This window comes from Notechis scutatus, chromosome 2 (genome assembly GCF_049901735.1).
Source record: "Notechis scutatus isolate UNSWTSFEM ecotype Mainland chromosome 2, rNotScu1.2, whole genome shotgun sequence".
NCBI classification, from domain to species: domain Eukaryota; kingdom Metazoa; phylum Chordata; class Lepidosauria; order Squamata; family Elapidae; genus Notechis; species Notechis scutatus.
Window position 1 is genome coordinate 214,452,355 of NC_142010.1, and position 24,190 is coordinate 214,476,544.

General features: G+C 36.3%; 1 protein-coding gene across 1 annotated transcript; it reads right to left on the reverse strand.

Annotated features, from left to right (window-relative positions):
- Positions 1-297: 297 nt before the first annotated feature.
- Positions 298-19,382, reverse strand: ZNF475 (zinc finger protein 475). The gene is made up of 5 exons (XM_026671447.2): positions 19,292-19,382; positions 14,091-14,205; positions 12,496-13,398; positions 5,335-5,515; positions 298-2,655 (listed from the first exon to the last, which is right to left on the reverse strand). Exons 3-5 carry the CDS (start codon positions 13,135-13,137, stop codon positions 2,504-2,506), a joined length of 975 nt encoding a protein of 324 aa, XP_026527232.2. The 5' UTR covers positions 13,138-13,398; positions 14,091-14,205; positions 19,292-19,382; the 3' UTR covers positions 298-2,503.
- Between the last annotated feature and the right edge of the window lie 4,808 nt (positions 19,383-24,190).

Below are 24,190 nucleotides of genomic sequence, written 5' to 3' on the forward strand. Positions count from 1 at the left end.
GTGAGAGTTGCACCCCCAATATATCCGGAGGGCTATCCTCATCCCTCAGAGGGCAGCATTATTTTCTCTTATTTTAATCAGTGGTTGGAAGATGTTAGGTTCATGTTTTTATATTCGTATGCACAGTAAACCTGGTATAGACAAATCCTTTTAGGCTGTGTTGAAAGAAATATCCTTCTGGGTTCAGTTCCAAGTGGGGGAAAAGACACTGGAAACATGGAGGCTGTTTCGAAGGTTTAATATCAGGACCACATGGCTTGGAGGTCCAGGGTGAAAAGGAAGAGATCAAGAAAAAAGGGACTGAGGTGCTGAAAGTGCCTGTGTTTTATACCCTCTGTTGGGGTTTGAATTGGAGCTTGTATTCTAATTGGTTGTCAGACTCCCATGAGGGGCAACTCTGTAGGCTGTCCTGAGTTCCAGGCTTGGTTGAGCCTTGCTGGATGATTTATGCCCTTAAAAGGGCTTTTGGCAATTGCTATAGCTTTACCTGAAGATTTTTGTTATGTAAAGTATTCTGGCCCAGGCCTTAATAGCCGACCCATTAACAAAGGTGGGGGTGAGTTTCTGCTTCTGAGTTTCTACTCTTTTTAGAGGAAATATTCTGCCTTTTTAATATTTCCTAGGCTATTTCAATTTTCTAGGAGACAAGTGGGTGCTAACTTCCTACAACTGGTAAAGGCATTTGAAATTTCAAATGTGGTTGCTATCATAATTAATTAGCCAAAAGGAGAGTCTTGTACAATTTTAAAACAAGACAATTTTGCCATTTTTTTTTCATCTGGCTTTCTTTTTAACTTTTTCAGAAAGGCTGCTTTCCCCAATTTTTTTTCAAACTATGAATAGCCTTGGGTCATACGAGTTCTACAAATGCTGGGCAAATCAGAGTGCATGATTAGTTTCAGTCTTTTTATTATTTTTCCCTTCACTATATTTCTTCCAGGTTTTTTGGAAAGAAAACTAAAATAACTCAAATTTGAATATAGGGATGGGTTATTTTAATTTACATCTTGATGGTAGTTTATTCTTTTTCCTTTACAATAATTATCTGACCACATCATGTTTTGTGTCAGCAGACTGTTATATTGTATGGTGAGGTGATTACTTAAAGTTAGAAGAGAGAAGTTTATGATGAACCAACAGAAATATTCATAGTACAAATTATGGATGCAAGCTTTCAGATTAAAAGTCAGTATATGTGCTCACTAATAGTGTTAAAACTCTTGTTGCTTACTATCACTTACTCGTTCTATAGTGGTTATTGGACTACATAACACTATATGGTCACTTGGTCATTGTTTGGTCAAATAATCATTCCAAATAAAAAAAGAAAACAGGTGTCTATGAGAGCGGTAGCAAAACTTGTACTTTGATGTGCAAACAGTATACTGAGGATTAATGATATTCCCTTCCCACCTGAATTCTGAAGAAAATTGTATCATCATCCATTCTTTTCTTCTGGAACTTTGAAGCCTGCCTTCTGCATTTCATATTGGGAATCTCAATCTTTCTGCATAACATTATAACCTGTGAGCATAAAACAAGGTTTCCATTCATTGTGCTGGTATTCCACAGCCCTGAACTGTTAAAAAAAAAAAAAAAAAAAGCTAGGATGGGCAATGGGGAAGAAACATTCAAAACTGGTTTCGGGGTCGATACTATTCTGCATTGTGTCATAAAAATCTTTACAATCATCCATCCATATTCACACATCCATACAGATACATAGATAGCCTTCAGAGCTTTTCTCTATTTTGTAAAAGGCAATGGCTAAAGGATCATGGCACAGGAAGGCCAGCAAATGTAGGCTAAGTCTCTTATCTACAGTTACCTTAACTGTAGTTGTATGAAGGGAAAAAACAGAATAGACCTCAAACTGATTTAGAAATTTCATGTAGATGTTAAACAGGGGAGGGGGTGAGAGGAATGGAATTATGGGGAACAGTTGACCTTTGCCCTAAAACACTCAGAACCAGGCAAAGTTTTTAAAATCAATGATTCAATATTTGAAAAAGGTTTAAATAATTATACCCACTTTTGATGAAGGCTATCAAAAATTTTATGGTCCTTATGTTGCTGTCGATCAATCCCTTAAAACCGAAAATTCACTACTAAAAATAAACATTCTTATACATGATTTACTAAATGAGGAGTCTATCAAACAAAACAATTTCTTAACAGACATTGCAATACTTGGAAGAACCGTAATCACTGAACAGCGGGAAGGCCACTGTCCTTTCTGTGAAGGCTCCATCTTGCAGATGTTTCCATAAAGGTTCTTTTTGTCTTTTGTCTTTATGAGCCACTTCATCAATAATTGCTGAAAAACACTGTCACAGGTGCTACATGTCCCATATGTCACTCTCATAATCAATACTATGTTAATTTTATGCAGGGCAGACTCAGAATGATTCTATATTGTTCAATGATTCTTCAGTGTCGAAAACTTTCATTCCAGAGGTTAGAGAACAATTTTGTTCCTTAAATCCTTAACATGAGGAGAGTTTTATTTTGGTGTCTTTGGTTTACAGGACCGCTGGTGGACAATCAGTCTGTCTGGCAGGAAGGTACGGCCGCAAATATCACATGGAACTAGCTGGCTCTGGGCGCTTTGCCAAGCAGACTCATTTAAAGCATCAAGATCATAGTAACCTTTGGCTGGAAAAATTTAAAAGAGAGAAAAATATCAGTTTTCATTCTAGAGAGTCATACTCAGTTTTTATGGAAAATAGTTTCAGGAAATACCTGTTGACTGAGCCTTTCAGTTTTAACTAAATCATAGCCCTTATGAGGGAAGAAAAACCCAGAAAAACTCTGCTTGTTGTCTCAGGAGTCACATAAAGCTAACTACAACTGAATAATCTTGTACTTCTGGAGAAACCATTTCAGCATGTGCTGCGTTACACATTCTTAACGTATTTGCCTACCCTTCAAATATCAGACTGTTGTGACCACATCTTTTTTTTTTTTTTTTTTAAATCCTGCTTAATGAACCAACATTATCCAACCAAAGGAAAAAATGTGCAGTATTCTCTCACTTTTTCACCCTTGCTGTTTGGGATAAAGAATTCCGCTTAGTTCCAATTTCATTTTTTAAAATGTCTTCAGTGTGACTCAGAGTACTATTAACTCAATGACCCAAAGAACAAAATCAGCAGACATCAGGTTGTCCATTTCGTATCCTTTCCCACAAACAGCAATTTCATCTGCAATTTTATCTGCAATTATTTCAAGATTAAGGCAGCTGGCATGCATTTTAAATGCTATAATTTGCATCAACATCTTTGCTCCTGCCTTTTAGTTAAAAGGGGGATTTCATGCAATTTCTTTTTCAAAGAGCCTTTAGCTGAAGTTTATGCCAGTAGCATCCGAACCTCACATTCTTTATGGCAGAAAAGGATGAAAGAAATCTCAAATAATTTGCTTTTCTCAAAAGAACTGGCATTTGAAAACACAGCTTTTAATGCATTAGCTAGATTTGAAGATACTAAGTGCAAAATTCCTGAAAACAAAAGTTATTTCTGTCAGAGACAAAATAATATCTTTTTTCGATAAGAAGCCATGCACTTCAACTATAATTCATATAAGGGTAAGCTTTTCATCTTTTAATGTGCATGTTCCTAATATACCTCTTTGCTAGATGAGCCATCAACTGTATTCTTTTGGCTGCAGCAATTATATTCCTTTTCAGGAAATGAATGTGCATGCCATATATTTAACATAAAGCAATGTAAAGGAGCACTATGTTGGCCTCTTCTCCTTTCAAAAGTATCTCTCTGGAGGAAGGTATTTTGCAGTTAAAAAGTGAGTGGAGAAAGTGAATGCTTAATCTTTTCCCTGTTAGTTGTGTTTCCCGTTGAAGTTTTCTCCAAAGCTTTCTGTCTCATGTAAAGTTCAGAGTTTCGGATTTATACTTATCTTGCCAGTATGAATCCAGAAGCACTGGAGTTGTGGAGAAAAGGCTGAATATTAAGGATAACATTAAGTACACTATTTCTCCCCACACACACAAACACTAACCCTCCAGCCCCAGCCCTGGCAAAAGAAAAAGCTTTGAATTGCATGCAACTCTTGCATCACATATAGTTTGAACTTTTTGGGAAATAAAAAGTAAAACTGGGGTAACATATTGCATGATTGTTCCTACCCATCTTAAAAGTTCTTCGATATTAGAGGTTCCAAGCATCCAGTTCAGAGATTCAATCCAAAAGCTATTTGATGAATCCATTTAAATTTGTAAATTCAATCTCCATGGTAATTTAAAGTATCAGATAGAGTCAGACACTTCTGAATCAGGTTTTTTTTGGGTGGGGGGGAATGGTACCAACATGGAGATGTTTGATAAGTTTGATAACACATGAGCAAATATACTTTTTCTGAACTGATGCAAAAGTCCACACTGATCTTTTCACACATTAAGCTTGTTCTGAATTTGCATACGCTTGCTAGAAATCTGTGATCGTCTTTCTTATAGCCATCTAAATTTTCATTCCTATGCTTAAGAACAACTAAAACAATTCAAGTATCAATAGAGGGGCACAGAAAGAACCAGCTCCTCATGTGACTTTCAAATATTTTAAAGAAACAACCAGTCTATATAGGATGACTTAGATTTGCAGGAAGGTCTGTTAAGTAAAGATGAAATCCACAGTTGTTTTTTCAAAAATGGCCGTGGAATCTACAATAAATTCCACTATTCTACTTCTGGAAGTCTCCCAGTATCCAGACAACTTCACAAATCTGGGCAAATGTTCAAGGTGTAAAATTTAGCCAGGATTTCATTCTCTAGTTCCCCCAAATTTATAATCTTTCCATAGTTTTTATTGAGTATTTTGAAGGGGGGGTTGCTATGCTCATATCAAACTGTCATAACATTTTTAAAGTAATCTGTTTTTTAGTTTTAAATATATATTACAGTTATGGGTGGGGGAGCCACTGAATAAAATATTTTGGATTTTTTCTGGGATCTGTATCTCATAAGTTCGTCTTAATTATGTCATGATTGTTTCCTGATCCATATGAAGGTCCCTGTTCCATATTAAAAAATTAACTTTTTATAATATTATCTTCAAATGTGGTTCCAAACATAGAGGATGGAAACATTTCATTTAAATGTCCAGGATATTGACTGTGCAATTTGAAGTGTACCTGTTAAAATTTGCTGATGCCTTTGAAACCTACTCTAGAAGCCATATTGTCACAATACTGGCACTGTGAGGCCATGGAACTCATGTATGCCAGAGAATTTGGTGCAGTCTTTCTCAGATTGGTTTCATCCTAAAGAGTTGTTCTTCATCTGTAACCAGCATCTACTTGGCTGGCTTGTTCGTAACTTACCTCCTACAGAACAGACAACTGGCTTTACAGGTTCAGCTCTTCGTAAATGTTTTGGCAGTTGATTGTTCTCAATATGCCATTTTTTCAGACACTGTGGTTCATGGATGCCTATGGAATAGGTTCCATACTCACGGCCACAAATATAACAAATAACTGTAGGAGGTCGCCTTATCATGGGAGACTGCAAACAACAAATGCAGTTAAAAGACAATTGAACTCTTAAAACAAATTAAATTGCAGGAAGGGAGTAATGTTGCATTAAAGAGAACTCTACTGACAATGAAATAGAAAAGCAAGCTCCAAAGTGCATGATAAGGTATTTTAATATTTACAAAACATGGATTCAGAAGTTGGTAATTTCTAATTCGTAGATAAATATTTGTATCAGTTACTGTATTTGTATCAGGCTGATTTTCCAAGCTTTTAAGTGGGTTATTATTTGTTTTTATGAAATCTACTGTGGACATTTCATCAAGGAGATGATAAGAAAACAGTTGAAAGAAAAGTTTACAATGACTGGAAATGGATTTATTCCAGAGGAGTCTGTAGGAGATGCAAGATAACAGCTGCAACCAAGTGACTGTAGCCCCAGGCCATTTTGATGGATGCCAAGTATGTGACACATAAAAAGAGGACAGGTTTGGTCATGAGCTGAGCTGTTCTCTTGACTTTTTTGACCCTCCCCTCAAGATATATCCTCCCCTTATATATCACTTCAGAGTGTTTTACAGATCTCTCAAAATTCTCCTAATCCACAGTTCCCCAACCTTTCCAGCTTTGTGGACTGGCAGGAGGGGAGAGAGGGGATAGTCCCATGTGAATGGCCAGCATGCGCGTTTGTGCAAATGGAGTGCACATGCATGCTCTCATACACTGCTTGTGCAAGTGGGGATGCATGTACATGCTTACCTGCCACTTTCATGGCCCGGTTCCAAATAGCTCATGGCCCAATATTATTATTACCTTTATTGTCAGAGTACACATATGTACAATGAGATTGGCTGAGCCTCCTTTTGTGCACCCCGCACACACAATTCACAATGAGGACAGAAGTCCCTAACCCAGTCCCAGTCTTATTACACTATGTGACCTTGTTGCACAATGTGCCAACCCCTCAAGCTCCTATGTGACTGAATAGTGAGCTACAGCCCAGGGGTTGGGGATCCATGTCCTAGACTGCTTAATAACTTGTAAAAAAATGTTCTCTCGTGTATAATAATAAATCTGGATTGATTTATATTTGTCTAACATTCCTGCAACATTTCCAAGATGGCAACTGCATCCTCCCCATTAACTTAAAATAATTTAAATAATAATTTTACCTTAATAAAAACATTCAGTTCAAATTTATTTTCATTAAAATTAAATAAAAATGACTGAAATCTCGCTTAGTAATCCAGTCTTCTGGGATGTTGGCATTTTCAAATCGCCTAAGATTTGGGGTGAGATGAGATTTCAGAATATGTAATGGAATGCGTGAGGAGGTAGATCCCCAGAAGGGAAGGGTTAAATACCAGAGGAGTAAGAGGCAACTTAGCCCAGATATAATGTATGAGAGAAAGAAGGTGAAGACAGCTCCTCTATGTTAGTTCACAAAATGTATTGTAGATGCAGATAGTACGGTCTTTGGTCTGGCAAGATTTTGTCTAAAGGTGTGAGAATTAAGATTGGGTGAATTGTCATGTATCATTTTGGTTTTTAGGCTTGGGTACAATCACCTAAAATTATGAAAGTTGATACGGTCAGATTTTAGTCATTTAAAATGTGTTGGGGCAGATATGCCAATGCTATTGCATGATGTAAGACAATACATTTGATATTTGAAAAAGTTGCTAGTCCCTTCCATTGCATTAACTCAGGGGTATCAAACTCGCATCGTCACAGCATCATCATGTGACGTATCAGGACTTTCCCCCCCTTCACTAAACCAGGCATGGCTGGGGCCAGCACATGACTCATCCAGCCCGTGGGCTGCGAGTTTGACACCCCTGCATTAAGTAGTACAAATAAACTATAACAAACCTTAATAATTACTGGAGCAGATCTACCTATTCTAACTGGAGTCTTTAACTTGGAGAGATGAGAGAAGATTTTATAAATGCAAGAAGTTCTACTAGACTATATGGCCCTTTCCCCCCAAGATGTGAAGTAATTCCCAGATATTAAAAATAGAAAAGATTCAAAACTACCCTTGAGTGGCAAAAGCGAAGACACATTTTAACCAATGTATTGTACTTGCTAATAGGTTGATAATAGGGACTTTTCAAAGTAGAAATAATCATCCTGCTTTTCACATCATGAAGTTCAATAGTTCAATATTTGAAAGAATTAAATGGCTCAATATTATTCATTCAAGGCAGCAAATCAATTGGTTAAAATATAATGCTAAGAGTTAATTTGTTTTGGGATTCCAGCTCCCCGCTTTCCTGAGTATTGGACTATTGACTTCAGTAGGAAAAAAAAAGTGAGAAAATTGTGGGGATGATGCACAGATGAACTTTCTCCCTCCCGGCTACTCAAAGCCTTGAGGTCCTGTTTCAGAGTCCAAATTATTCTTACTGTTAAACATATTTATTGATTTCCTGGAGTTTTAGCCCTTACATGACAAATGGGAGGGTGGAGGGAGGGAGGGATTAAAAAAATCACATGCATTATAACATCATCACACAAATGACAGGAATTGTGTATTGAATGTCATTTGTGTCATGATGTCATAATGGGACTGCCACAAATTGCAGAACCTTGCAAGATATCTGGTCAATTGTTTAAAATACTGTGGGGAATTCCACTCAGACGTAATATACAATGATATACTTAAGGTATTCAAATCCTTAGAAATCTGCTTTCTTTCAAAGCTCAGGGTTTTCGGGTCCGGTATTGTTTTTTATCTTAAGGGTTTAATAAAAAATAATGATTTGGATGGAAAACATTGTTGAAATTGGTAAGTAGCCAAGGATTATGATCCCACCTTTATTCAATTTTATTCAGTTTCAAAAATGGTTTGCCTAGCATCGTTAGAGAAAAGGGTTCTTCCCTTTGTTAGCACTCCTTGAATTGACCAGGCAATTGTGCTCCCCACCCTCTTAACTTTACCCCAACATTTGTTCAGAATAGTCCCTTTGCAAACAATAAAGTGAAAAGAATTTGATTTGAAGAATTGCATCCAGTGATGATAGCATCTAGCTATTAGCTAAGGATTAAACGGAAAAATATTTCACTCAGCCTTATAAAGAATGAATGTTTGTGTCATATACATGAACCAAAAATGATTTTATCAATTGTCAGTCTTTCTGTATTTTATTTCTCTCTACTTCTTTTATTATCCATTCCCTAGGTGTGTTTGAGTGTGTACACTCTTTTCTTAGAAAAGAATTCCATACATCTGATGATCATAATGTCCAGAATACCCTATGCCTTAATAAATCTTTTTAGATGTTGCCAAATTCTTTGGCAGTTTTAATGCAACAGGGTAACAGAACTATTCCCTGGAAACTGGAAAAAATGAAGCCTTTGTGGCTTCATTTTTTAAAATGATGCAGTTGTATTGGAATTCAAATATGGCTTTCAGGGTGTAATGGTATGTGAGATTGACCTTGGGAGACAGGAGGGAGAGCTGCACACTACCCAACCAGCATGTAAAAGATATGTCAGCCCACAGAAGGAGGGAGGGCATGAGGAATGTATCAGAAGGGATACTTCCTAGATTTCCAGAGATTAAAAGGAAAGAATGGGAGAAATGCTTTTAGTCTTGCAAGATTCTGTTAATGTAGCTCTTCGTTTACAGTGGTACCTTGGTACTCATTGTTAATTGGTTCCAGGAGTGTGATAAGTACCAAAATGATGAATACCAAACAAATTTTCCCCATAAGGAATAATATAACGTCACAAGGTAGCTGACACCAACAAGTTCTAACTCTTGTGTTGACTACCAAACAAACAATGAGTATTGGAACAAAATTTTTGTGTCAAATGTATAGGATACAAAAATTGATAAGTTTCAAAGTGATTGAATACTAAGGTACTAGTGTACTTTATGTTCTGTTATTATTTTGTTACAATAAAGGCAGAGCTAGTATTCCTGACTGTGTTTCTTGAATGCACTACCTCATAGGGCGAACGCAGGGCAAGAAGTATCTCTATATGAGCCCCTCAGTTGCAGTGAGAACATAGAAATACTTCAATTTTTGATGAACAGTGACAGGAAATATCAGAAACAATGTGTATTTTTATTTTGTAAGAGGACATACAACAGAGAAAAGCAGCAGATGGCAGTATCTGATAGTGAAGAAGCAGGGCCAAGGGAATTAAGTGGTTGCCGCATATTGACAAGAAGAGCATCAAAACAAGACATTAGAAGCATTTAGTAGCAACCAAGACAGGAAGTAGGAAAACATTTCCATGGAAGATCACAATTGTTTTTTCTCATTGGAAGAATATATCTCTGGAATGCTTATGCTTACCAAAAAGCTGTCCAAAGCAGGATTCAAGAAGCAGGATATCCAAACAGATCTGTACAGCTTAGGCAAGCAAGCTTTTGATTTTTATTTTAAACTTCAGCACTTTTAATTTTAAAGTTGCTTAGGTTGAGAAACACTGCTTTTCTTGAGGTGCAACAAATAAGCCCATATATTCTTAGCAATTGCATAACGAAACAATTATATTGAACCAACAAGCTCATAATAGAGAAACTGGCTTTTTCTACAGATCAGAAAAGATTTAGTTGGGAATAAATCAGGCCTTGGATAAAAATTCAGTAGAGCATTTTTTTATTGTTCTTGTATGGGAACCATCATTATCTTTAAGAATAGAGTTATGATTGATAACAGTTTAATGTAACCTATGGTTTAAAGGGTTGAGAAGTTTAAAGAATGTCAGAACAAAAGCAATGAAGAAAAGTATGCCTTACAAGAAATCGCTGAAGCAGAAAGATTTTTATTTCCTTAATCCAAGAATATGAAATTATTTCCCCTACATTTTCTGTTAAAGTGCTTCTCATGAACCTCTCAAAAACTGAGTTTAAATACCCTCCCTATTGTCCCAAAGCTGCTTTTTTAGGAGGCAACTGGACTTTCTTGTTTTTTTCTTTTTGAAGACATTTTGTTTCTCATCCAAGAAGTGAAATGTCTTCGAAAGAAAAACCAAGAAAGTCCCGTTGCCTCCATGACCTGGATGACTGAGAATCGCTACAGACAATAATTATTAGATAATTAAATAATCATTAAATAATAATTAGGGGGGGTGCATAAGCGTACCAACGTGCCTACCATCCTATTGTTTCTTTTTTTTCTTATTCGTATTCATTTCATGTATTCATAACCATGTTTATACTTATATCTGTTATCTAACAATTGCTTGACAAAATAAAATAAGTAAAATAAGAAATAACTCCATGTTTCCCTTTTCTGATTAAAGTGCTGACTCATTCCCACAATTGGGACTGTATATTTTCAGTTGTATCCCGTAATTAATGTTGGTATTATATTGTTCAGTAAGAGACATTACCAGGCCAGTCTTTAAAACAGTATATTTCAAACTTAGCAATTTTAAGATGTGTGGACTTCAACTCCCATAATACTTCAGCTGTCTGGCTGGGGAATTCTGGGAGTTGAAGTTCACACATCTTAAAATTGCCAAGTTTGAAAAAAGACTGCTATAGAAGGACCCTGTGGATGGGCCTCCAACTCATTTATTCCTAAAAAAATTTCCAAGCAAATCAGCGAAATAAGCCAAACCTTCTTTTTTAAAGTTAGTATAGATACCATGGGTGCACTTTCAAACAATTCAGTAAAGGAATGTACATTTAAGAACCTAACTCAGTATGGAGAGTAAGGATCCCCAAGGTAGTAAAAGAAAACACTACACTTCTGATTGAATTTTGTGCAGATTCATTAGTTCTGAGAGAAAAGCTCTCAGTTAAGAACCAGTCATTGCTAGATCTACAAGTGCATTCTACTTGCTTGGTTTTGGCTTAGTACTTCCCTAGGTCCGTTTGTGTAAATTCTTTACTTAGAAAAGAACTCCATATATCTGAAGACCATAATGTTATTAGTAGTAATATTTTAAGTAGATGATATAATCATACTATAGCCCATTCTACCTTACTCCATTGTAAAGAAAAGTTATTATTTCTTTGGAAAAGCAAAAGAAGTATTTTTGAATTTATTTCTGGAAGGAAAAAAAGTCCTTTAATAGTAGCTGAAATTTTAAATTTAATTTTTTCCCTATGCACATTCACCCCGAGGGAAACGTAAAGATGGAAATCTTAACAAATTCAATACTTTGCTGATGCTCATAGCTGTTGCTGTATTCCTAAAGGCTGTTTAACAAATATATTTTCTCATTTAATTTTTTTTATAAATCACAGTTAAATGATAACCTCATGAAGGATTCCTTGCATACCCTGCAAGAAGCAACTTATAATCCTCCCTACTTCCCTGCTATGTATCTAGTAATCTAGCACGTGGGATATATGAAAAGACCTAAATGACTTCCATCACAAGGAGAAGTTACATTGCAAGTTAATCTGCCTTTTGAAAAATATTCATCTTTATCCTAGCATGGCTATAGCAATTTCAAATTGCAAAATGTTGTATGTAGTTCATGTTAATTTTTATATTCAAATTCTTTAAATTGGTACCATTGCTACAAAAAACAAACTGTTATGCTAAGTATTCTATCAAAATGGAACAGTATGATTGCACCTTTCTTCTTATTTTCTTCTTATTTTGTCCTAGACCACACCTGATCATTCTGTAGCTTGGAGGCCACATCTGGCCCTTTGGATGTCCCTGTCTGGCCCATGGCAGCAGTGGGGCCCACAGTGTTGGTGGGGGCTGTGGTGGCAGGGGCTACAGTGGTGGGCCTATTGATTCAGCCCTCCATCACAGTCCCAGTTTTGTATTTGGGCCCTTTGGAAAATAAATTGCTCACCCTTTGCCTAGACACAGATCTTGATCTGATCTTCTAAGGTTTTGTTGTTGCTGCCATTTGCTTATAATGTAAAATACTTATTTATATTTTCTGAAATATAACTCTAACATGACCAAAATCAAGAGCGAAGTTTTTACCATTAACTTCAATTCCAGTAGAATATCATCTTGAAGTCTGCACATGAGAACAATGGGAGCCTCTTTCAGCTAGGTATGATGCCTTCTCATTTACCTTGTCTGATGATGATGCCCCATAACCTGTAGATGTAAGCAATTTGGAGTTTGAAGAACCTGGATTAGACTTCAGTTTACAACTCTTTTGATGTACAAGGAGGCGATCTGGGAGGAAAGTGCGACCACAGTTTTGACAGGGTTGAAGCTGAGCTTGAAAACTTTGAGCTGCTGCTTCATTTGCAGCTGCTATACTAGAAGACTTTCCAGGAAGAGCCTGAGGTTTAACAGGTGGTGCTCTTCTGAGATGTTTTGGTAGTTTGTCATTTTCAATATGCCACTTCTCCAGGCATTTTGGTTCATGAATAGGAAGAGATTGTGAACCAAACTCTTTGCCACAGATATAGCACACCCTTAAGCCTGGTCTTCTTGATGGAATAACTGGTCGATCCCATTGATCCTGAGACATGATTCCAACACTTGGCCTTTTTGATACTGTCACAGTCTTGGGCCTCTTCTTTCCAGTTTTAACAACAGAATTTAAACTCACTACATCTGGTGAAAGTGCAGGAAGCTCTGACCCAATGGATGTTGAGGCCTGTTTTGAAGACAATCTGCTAGGGACATTAGTAATGGTTTTTCCAGAAGTTGGCAGAGTTTTATGATGTTTGCTCAAAGTCTTTTTCATTAAAGCTGTTTCCATGAAAGTTGTAATATTCCATTAGAGTCTCTCTGGACATAAGTAGTTGTGCTTGTTTGAACTTAATCTTCTCTGTGGTTGTCTTTCAGTTGATTTTTAAACACTATGGAGTTATTTGGGATAAAAATATCAGAAATTCCAATCTTAAAGGGTAACTGAGCGAAATCTGACTACATTTGTAGTGCTCTGATGTTTCAATAAGGTTGGTTTATATGTGTTCCTTTTTTTGGATTTTCTGTTTTTTGGGGAAGTGACTTTTTAACTCTAAAAAGAAATATATGAACATGTTTTAATTTTTTTGATTAGACTTTTTTAAAAGATAAAATATCCAAATTAAAGTGATTTTGAAATATCTCATTATTACACTTCTGTCAATTGAGCAGGCCTGGAAACAGCCAGCTGACCACAGTGGAATTTATTTTGAGTATATATACAGTATATTCATGAATGTAGTTGAATCTGTCTTTCAAAGGGCCACTAATGAATAATTTTTTAAAGTCATGCCAGTGTCTTCATACTAGGCAGTATTATTTTGTATTCATAACAAAAATAATCAACATTACAGCATTAGGGTTGAGTCGATTTTAGCAAATTCATAATGAACTTGAAGATCTCCAACACTTTGAGCTGCAGATTTCATCTGCCACACAGCATATAAAATGAAAGAATCTGTCAGCCATTGTAGATGAGTTTTAATAAAGTGGGTAAAGCCATTCTAGTAGGCTGTTCCTTGAATATTCATTTGAAGAAATAACACAATTGAAATATATATCATGGTAACTTTTTTTCTCATCATGAAACTATAATAGTGATAGTAATAATGAAATAGATGTGGTGGAACATGCCGTGAACCTAAGGGCTTCACAGGGTTACAAATGCTATGTTGATTAGGTCATGGAGAAGTAAAATGTGAGATTTATTACAGGATCATTGGGAAGAAACAATGGAAAATATACCTTGTTTTCAGCCTGCTAAGATTTGGTCCATGACTCCAATTTGCATTAATTGATGCATATCAGGATTGAACAAGCTATTTACCATTTAAGGTATTTTTAAGCAATACTGTAGATTCTGGAAAAAAGAATGCTGAATTAATTATAACAATTTGCTGAAAATCAGTTTAGAAAAGAAAAAGTAAACAACTTGATGGCAATGTCTATTATTGGACTTCAAAGTTCTCAATGGGATACAGAATAGATTTATGTTTTATTGTGAGATTACACCATGTGATCTTTTTTTTTCCTTTCTGCCAAGTTGGAAGTGACCTGTAAGTTCATATTCATAAATTTGAAAACTGACTCTTATGTTCTCAATCAGTTGCATAACACATAAGTCTTTAAAGATAATCTAAACATTTCTTTATAAAAGACAAGGTGAAGTATTGTTTCTTTTAATGTTAGGATAAAACTAAATAGCCATATATGGTCATCATTTTTCCTTCATACAATACTTGATACATTCAGAAATCCTCAGTGATGCCTTTGATTCACAAAATATACACTTGCAATGGAAATAAATTTTAAAAAATAGACATTCTGGTTCCAAATAAGAGTTGATAGGAACAGAGGAGGTAATCCAAATGCTGTCAGAAGGGGATGCTTTATATTTATAACATTTCATAATGAATGGGTACCTTAGGCTTAAAACTATTCTTTTTTTATAAAAAAGAGACCCAACTTTTTCCACTTGAATTTAGAAAAATAAGCCATGGTCTTTTAAACATTATCATTATTGTTTACTTCCTGTGTGTGTTTTGGAAGCAACCTCATGCATATTCATATAAGAATATTTGTTTTGTCCATCAGGGCATACCTGCATTGAAATTGAAATTGCTTCTCTCCTCTGCTTCTGTTGGCTTGATTCACTTGAAGGAAATACTGTCTGTATTGCTATTATCCTTCTCATCTTTCCTATTACTTTCTCCTATCGATATCTTATAATTTATCATTTGATTCGTATCTTATGATTTATGATTGTATCTTAGGAGTTATGACTTTGCTGTTTGTATGTACACTGAAAACTTGTGCACCAGAGACATTCCTTATGTATCCAATCACACTTGGCCAATAACAAATATTCTATTCTATTCTATTCTATTCTATTCTATTCTATTCTATTCTATTCTATTCTATTCTATTCTATTCTATTCTATTCTATTCTATTCTATTCTACTCTACTCTACTCTATTCCATTCCATTCCATTCTATTCTAATTTCCTATTTACAATGGCCAGGAGGTACTTTATAGGCCATAAAGTACCCATTCCCTGGCCACCATACCTATGGTCATTAAGCAACTGGTTCTAAATTAAGGACAACCTATATAATGTAGCACTCATGGGAAGAATAGTTCTAAAAGGTATTACAGATTATCATAAGCAGTGACTCAATTAAAGGGGACTCCTGCTTCTGTGAAGTAGCCATTGAACTGTTGAGTTTAGCCAGCAATAAATCTAAGAAAAACATGCCCTGAGGTCCCTTGACAGATGAGGATTTAATAAAAGGTGACAATGGGGGAGCCAGGCAGTGTGAATAAGTCCTCAAGGTGTTTTATCTTCTCAGAGATAAACATTTATAAACATTTCACAAAATTCAAACCAGGATTATTTCCCTTTTTTAAAAAAAAAAAGTTGTGTGTTTTTTTAAAAAATAATTTAAAAAAAGGCCACAGGATTTTTTTTAGGAAGTGCTGTTTAAAGATATAGGCTTCAACGGCCAAAATTGTCATGCATTTTACCTACATGCACACTACCAAGATAGAAAATAACTACAATTTTTATTATATCAAGTATCTTGTAACATTGTAGCCAGAACAAATCATGCAGAATTTCTAACATTTCACTGTAACAATTTCTTTCTTTTGTTGTCAGAAATAATTCTGGGGGTTGTTGTTTTTTTGCAGGAAGTTTCAGGGTTCCAAGATTTTTAACCATAGTGAATCAAATAAACAGTGACTATATGTCTTCCTCCTCTGGAAAATATTCTTGGGCTTAATAATCATAATTAAAACTTAGCTTTTTCAGACTAAATAATGAGTCCCTTAGGCATCAACTGAAAGAGCTCTACTTGTTTTATTCATTCCCTAAGGATTATTGCAGGATGACAGAAGTATCCTGTGTATTCCTGTTTTTTACCTTTCCTAATTTAAGCGGCATGTTAAGTAAATAAATGGTTTAAGCAATAATTGGACAGATTTATGGTGAGCAGTTTAGACTGCAGGAGCCATAAGAAGAAATAAATATCTCTTTCCCCATAGCAACTGCCCTAATAGAATTTTGAGTACCCTCTGTCTGCTTTTCTAAATAAAAACAACTACTAAACCATTGAAAAATCCAGTGACTCATTCTTTTGTGTGTGTGTGTGTGTGTGTGTGTGTGTGTGTGCTTGTGTGTCCCTTAACCTTAGGTAAGATGTGGATGTCCCCATTTGGCAGAGTCTACTTCAGGGTTAAACCCTGGGAAAAGCTATTTTCCTTCCTAAGCAGGGCTTTGCTTATTTCCCAAAATAGTCCATTGACAGTAAGTGATAGCTACAAATCATGACTCTATGATGCCCACAATGATCTGGAAATTCTGATGCAACTTTTTTTTCAATGCTTCGTGAAAAATGTCAAATGATCTCTACTGTTGCTGAGGATAAAGGTAATGTTTAGTTAAGGACTCCATCTTGGGGATTAATTAGCTATTTGAACTCAGAGATAATGCTCTTCTTTTCTGTAGTCTAGGGGTCTTTTGGGCGCCGCTGAAAGGGGAGGGGGGGGGGGGGGGGGGGGGGGGGGGGGGGGGGGGGGGGGGGGGGGGGGGGAGTTTGGGAAGGGGGGGGGGGGGGGGGTTGGAGAAAAAGTGTGAAATACCGGAAGGATTTTCGAAAAAATGGGGGGGGGGGGGCGGCTCGCCGGGAACCGGCCGCAGGCCGAAGTGGGTCCCTGTCTATGGGATCTCTTGGTCAGGCTGAAAATATAATGAGAACTCAGCCAATTAATGAAATTGGAACATCTTTCCAGTATTTATTTATTTATTTATTTATTTATTTATTTATTTTGTGTTGCATAAGCAAACTGGGTGCCCTGGATATTATGGTTATTGGGTGATTTAGAAGTAAATAACTATGTCAACATTAAAGTATTGGCTTTGAGAACTTCCTTACTCCTTTAAAACTTGTTTGAAGATAATCTACCCATCTTCAAACACCACCTCCATCCACATCCATATTTTATAATATTTTATTTTTTTAAAAAGACCTACTGGTTCCTAAGAGGGATAATTGAAAATATAACACACTGAAAAGGGTGGAATGCAAGATAGGAAACTGGGAAGAGCTTCAAACCAGGAATTCCTGCAAATGGGGAATTGGTTTCTCAGAAGTTCCACAAGGCTGCAGCATTAAAGAAGTAAGCTTTATTATGACTTTAAGCACACTGCAACAGAGCGGGAATTAAACTGATATAGTTCTCAAACACAAAAAATGTTGTTGCATCACACAGATACAAAATTATTTTTGAATGGACAATATGTGTGAGAATTGACTGCTTTTTCTTCTTCACTCATATCTACTTGCTGTTTCCTACAGCTAGGACACTCTGTACAGCCAACTGCCAGCATTAGCTTCTTGCTTCTTATGGGATTTCTTTATTAATTTGGAAATAGTTCAGAACTTGTGTGGCCCCACAGTGTTAGCTGTGTGCAAAGGCTCAGCTGACTTATTTCTCATTTAGCTGCAACATATTTGAAACTACTGTAAGCTGGACATAGCAAGGCAGCAGAAACCAGGAAAGAAAATTTCCTGAGCCAATTAAGAAGATACTTACTGTTGTCCAGTTCACAGGTTTGGAAGAAACCTAATTAATATGAGAATAAAATCTCCAGTATTTTGTAATATGGTGAACTTTCTGTATAGCCTACATATATCTTCAGCCCCTCCCTATTCCAAATTAGATGAGAACTATTCGAGGGATCATCTGTCCTTGTGTCAGGTCAAATTATACTTCTACTGTTCCTTGAGAGATTCAATGTTAGGATGGCATATGTCCCATTCATTTATACTTTAACATTCATTCCGGCAGTTTTTACTTATTCAGATTCCTCATTATCAGCTATCTCATATCTTCTGTTCCCTCCCAATATTTCCAGCCATTTATTTTGATAGTCATAATATTTGCCTTCAGGATCACCTGAGGCCAACTATCCCAATTACTATTTTAAAAGCTGCACTGCAAGACTTTTCTGTCAATGCATATATAGTTGCAGCAATTTCTTATTTTCCCATCCCTTTCTGTTTGTGTCTAGATTAAACTGTCGAGACCCTCTCCCTGCTGTTTGGATAAAATGCCATGTATCTAGTTGAAATTACAAGAGCTTTTTTCTTTAATTCTTATATGACAGCAGATGATTGTGCCAGAGAACATAGCTACTGAATCATGCTTATATTCACCCTGACTGAGTGGTAATGATTTCATAGTAGGATGCCTTCACCATGCTATTTCTTAATCCTCATTTTTGTAGCTGTGAAATGTCTGTTTCATGAGTTTTTCACTAGCCTTTGCTAAAGTCTTAAGCGTCAAATAAATAAAACAATAATAGGAACCATTCCATCCAGTATGATTATGTATAGTAACCGAGAATCAGTACAGCAAAACAGATTTTATATGAGCATTTATAATTATTATCAGTAGCCAGAGTCATTGCAGCTCACTCTCTGAGAGGTGTTATATGAAACTTTTGGCCAATTAGGAATACTGAGAGCATAAGAAAGTATTTGCTTCTAAGTTTATATGTTCATAAAATTAGACACTTTCATTATAATTTTCCTGTTAATTAGCAAAGCATCTGTGTTTTTGACAGCTTGTTATTTTTCAAAAATATGTCCTGTAATTTGCAACAGCTTAGCCAAATAGAATTATATTTAATTATGTCCCAAACTGAATATATAAAAATGAACTTTATATATAAAAAACAAGCAGGATCCTGAATTTCATGACTTTGAAATCTGGCATTAAACCAACACACCATAATTAACTATATATCTGTATTATTTTTATACTTCACACAAATGTTTTTAATAACTAAGTCTTATAAAAAAAATAGAAATTCAGTAACTGAACTCACTTTCTACTAACAGTTGCATTTCTCCACTCCATGTTTGATGTTGCTTGGTCTTACCTTGAAATCTCCCAGTCTTTAAACTTCTACTTAATGATTCCTCTGAGTATGCTGAAGAATTAACAGAAGCAAAGTACTAGGCCTTTCTTAGTTATTTAGTATATTAGCATCTGATGTTGCTACGGTAATGGACATCCCTTTCTTTGTCTCTAACATGTTGCCTAGCTGCACTTATCAACAAAAGTGAATGCACAACAGTGAGTTTCTGTGAAGTTGATTGCTCTACAGCATTGTTTGGAAAAGGAAAAAAATGTGTAAGCAGGATCAATTTTCAATGAGAACAATCAACTAATGGAACAGTTTGCCTTCAGAAGCTGTGGGAGCTTCATCACGGGAAGCTTTCAAGAAGAAACTGGGCAGCCATCTGTCAGAAATGGTGTAGGGTCTCCTGCTTGGGAAGGGGTTGGATTAGATGACCTACAAGGTCCCTTCCAACTCTGTTATTCTATTCTATTCAGCAATAAATACAGAAATTCTCCAAAGGGAAGGGAAGTTCAGGATTCCTTGCTTTTCCTCTTAGCTGCCAAGTACTTACTGAAATAGATCACATGTTAAAAAGATAAATAGTGAAAGAATTGCTAGCAGATCCTGAAGAGTTTAAAATCACTTGGAGAGTTGGAATGAATATTGGCTTAAGGTTGGGATCTAAGGCCTATGAAAGGACTTTATATCAAGAAAAAATGAAGCTACCAAACAAAATAGTCAAATAAGAGGCAGTAATAATGTGAGAATTTAGCACATTATTCTGACCAATGAAAGAAAGGTCAGGGATACATGGAGGAGTGCATTCAATTCAATGGGAGAAAGTTGAAGCAGAAATTCAAAAAGTGAAAGCTGTAAAAAATGAGGTTTGAAGAAGGAATTCACTTTAAGCTCTAGAAGGAGAAGTCAGAAAAGGAGACTATAGGCTCATGCTATTATACAGAAAGATAAGTTTTAGAGGCTTTCTCACGTAGCAAAAAGTGAGAAAAAATTGCAATATGTAGCATTCACATCCCACATTGGTAAAAAGCTAGCAAATTTTGCACTCGACTAACTTCATTTGGGCAGATAAGGAAATATAGTCAGTATGTCTGGATTGAGGACAGGTGGAAGAGTACATCACTTTTGCAGCCTCTGTATAGATTTCTGATCTTTGAAAATAAGTGTTGATAGATTCTCCAATATTTGAAGGGGATGGACGATGAACGCCAGTTATGGAAGTAGAGGAAAAAAGGAGTAGAAAGCTGGATAAAGTTATCTTTCTGTAGTCCTAGCACATTTCTGCACTGTGGGAAAAATATCTAGCTACAAAAAGTCTAAAATGTTGATCAAGTCTAACAAAAGGGAGTCAGGAAGAGATTTTTAAAAGTGAGAGAAGATAGATCAGGCATGGTTGGATTTGTGGCTTCCCTATTACTTTGAATAAAACAAAGGAAGAAGTGTCTGTCAACATTATCTTATTCCAGGGGTCTTCAAACTTGACAGCTTTAAGACTTGTGGACTTCAACTCCAAGAATTCCACCACCAGTTATGTTAGCTCAGGAATTCCTGAGAGTTGAAGTCCACAAGGCTTAAACTTGCCAAATTTGAATACCCTTGCCTTATACAGACATCCTTTTACTACATCTGGCATTGAATTATTGAGATGTTGCAATTAGCAATTCAGTAGAAAGAGCTGGGTGTGGCTGATCTGCATGGTGCTAGTTTGGAAAGGTCATCTCTGTTACTCCTACAATGGTTGAACAGAAGAGTTCACAAAATACCTTCCACTTTTCTTTAAACTGGGACTATTTTCCAAGCCGTATCCTTCTAGGATCATTTCTAGAGAATGTTTAGGAAAGTAGTGTTAGCAATGTTTTGGATCTATTCCTTTGACCACAATATTAAGATCATGCAAACTTTGAACCAAATTTGGGATACAATTTAGAGGGAAGCAAATCAGCTAAGACACCACAGCTTTTTTCTTTCTTTCTGCAGTTAAATAAATGCATAAAATGTTTCCATCTGGTTATAGAACTTAAGCAGTGGCAATGTATTATTTGACTTTATTATTTTTTCTGAACAAAAATACTGTTTAGATTTTACTCTACCTTCCTTTCTTCCCGTTTAACTGTCTCTAGTTCATGCTAAATGCATTGGTAGAAACTGTTTTGTTTTGTGTTACTCAGCAACAAGAGTCTTTTGTAAACATCAACCTATAGAAGAAAGTAAAGAAACCAAGCTTTTAACAATGACTGCCTCTCCTTTAATGCAAGCACTGAAATAATAGAGCAATATTCTAGTGCAGTAGAAGAAATGTTTTAGAAAAATACTTACTATGATTATACTACTTCTTAATACAGTGAATTTACTAGTTTGGGGTCAAATATTTCTATAATATTATCTCTTTCTGCTGAAGAGCAATCTAGGAGGAAAAAGACATTGCATTTATGTGCTTATTTATTTAGGATAATGGCACACTCCTTTTCTACCAAAGGATACTTTAGTCTCTAATTACTTGATTTATCTTTTTTATTATTAGTTTTCTTTCCCATCACTTTTGCCAGCAATTACATAGATGTATCCCCTGTTTTGATGCTTTTGGCTGGTCACTGAAATTTTTGCTATCTCTCCAAAGAACTGACTGTTCTTAAAAGGTTCCAAATTATCAAATTTAAGACTGAAAATGCAGGAAGGGAGAAAAATTCAGAAATATCAATTTTGTTGACGATAACAATACCAGTTCTGCCCTTTTTGGCAATTTTGTAGGGTCAGAGGAAGAAGTGGAACTGCATGTTAATATGTTCTTGAATTGAACGCTTAGCCAAACTGCAGCTTCTGTCACATCCATTTAGTACTACAAAGAATATCCAAGAAGACGGGAATAGCCATCACGTTGTTTTTAAGATGATCTAGAAAAGTGGTGGCTAACCTTTTTGGGCTCCTGTGCCAAAAATTGTGCATGTGCTTGCACACGTGCCAGCACTCAGAAGGCAATGCACACACACACACACACCCCCTACGCATGCGTGCACAACCCCGCCACCCCCTTACTGCACTATGCCTCACAGCTGATTTTCAGTTGGCTTGAGGCCTTTTTCGGCCTCCCAGAGGCTTCAGGAAGGCTTCTGAAGGCTTTTCAAGTTGAAAACTAGGCCCGTTTCATCACTTCCAGTATTTCCAAAAAACAGGAAGTGACAAAACAGGCCCAGTTTTCGGCCTGAAAAACCTGCAGAAGCCTTCCTGAAGCCTCTGAGAGGCCGAAAAAGTCCTAGAACCAGCCAAAAATCAGCTGTGAGGCACACACATGTGCAGTGAGGTAAGTTTGCCTGCAGCTCACATGCCTGCACAAATGGCTCTGCATGCCACCTGTGGCACGCATGCCATAGGTTCACCATCATGGATCTAGAAGTTTTTAGCATGTCAGAAATATGTGGTTCATGCAACTTTCTTTTTCAAAATTACTTATTTTTTTTAAAAAAACTTCTGATGAATAGTTATAGTTGCCCACTTTCATCTTTAAGACAAAATGTGAACATCTGCTTGATTAGTACGACATGTACAACAGCTTTCCTCACTTGGTGTCTTCCAGGCATGTTAGATAAAATCCCAAAATTTTCAGACTTTGAGAGTTCCCGCCTTGGAGATATTGTACAAAGATGTTTTTCTCCTTAGTTGTTCTTCTGTTTTGGGACTATTTCCTTTTATTTGTATTATCTGCCACTACAGTTTCTATTGCTCTTATAGTTCTAAGGTACCTACATTTCATGTTGCTTACCGCAAATCTGTAGATGTTGCCATCAAACACAAAATATCATTTCTAGACACCAGGGATTCTGTCCTGAAGATACGAATGTTCTCAGTTGACGCAAACATTCACATTGCTACCAAAACACATTCAAATGCTCGTAAACTACGTTTGCCTTTGAAGTTTGAAGTTATTCTGTGAATCTGACTATTGTTCCAGCTGAAGCAACAAGAACTTTTGCACATGCCAAACTCTGTACTGAATGCCAAAATCAATCAAAGTAGCTATCAAATCGCAGATTACAATTTGTTTCTGCTCGCAAGTATGTCTGTGGCAATTTGGACTGATTTTATCATTATTTGCAGAAAATATTTTGATTCCAATGCTCTGATTAGACTAAAAAAGAGTAGGGCAAGATCTGTATTCAATACCAGACAGGAAAATATATCAAAGAAAGGCCATGTTTTTAATGAGGAGGGGAGGAAATGGTACTTTAAAAATAGGAACAAAACAACAGAAAGCCAGAAACTTTAAAAAAAAATCATTGTAATGATGGACAATATCCAGGAGCTGTTGTGGAGTGGTTCGGAGGAAACATACTTGTCAACCATGCAATATTCTATCAAGAAAGGATGTGGTATCTATAGTGTAGCCATCTAAAGTGCCCCACCAAGCACTCTTGACAAGCTGATGGATGACAGAGGAAGTACCAATGCAACAGCATTGGTCCCAGTGCTGGCAGTCCCTGCTAACTAAAGTTGCTAGAGGACCATTGGTGGCATGCAGAGAATGGTATTTGGGGGAAGTTACATTTATATGGAAAGTATTGAGAATTTTCAACTTATGTCTTTGTCTTAAATGTTTTTAGAAAAATAAGTGATGCTCTTAATTCATTATTTCCCCACTTCTTAAATTCTTCCACACCCTGTGGGCAGCCAATCCTTGCCTTCACCTTCACTCTTGAAGCCTGCTTGTCAGTCCCATATATGTATCTTCTTTTTCTCAAAGAGAAGCATGTGGATTTTGGCACATAGGCAACAGGTGGATTCTCTTGCATCCCACCCTTTCCTTTCTGCTAAATAGGGAGGCAATTCGTCTTTTTAAAACTCAAGCAGAAATTGTTGTAGAAGAAACTGGAAGCTACTGGGATTTACCAGCTCTCCTCAGCCTTAGATTTAAGCTTGAATTTT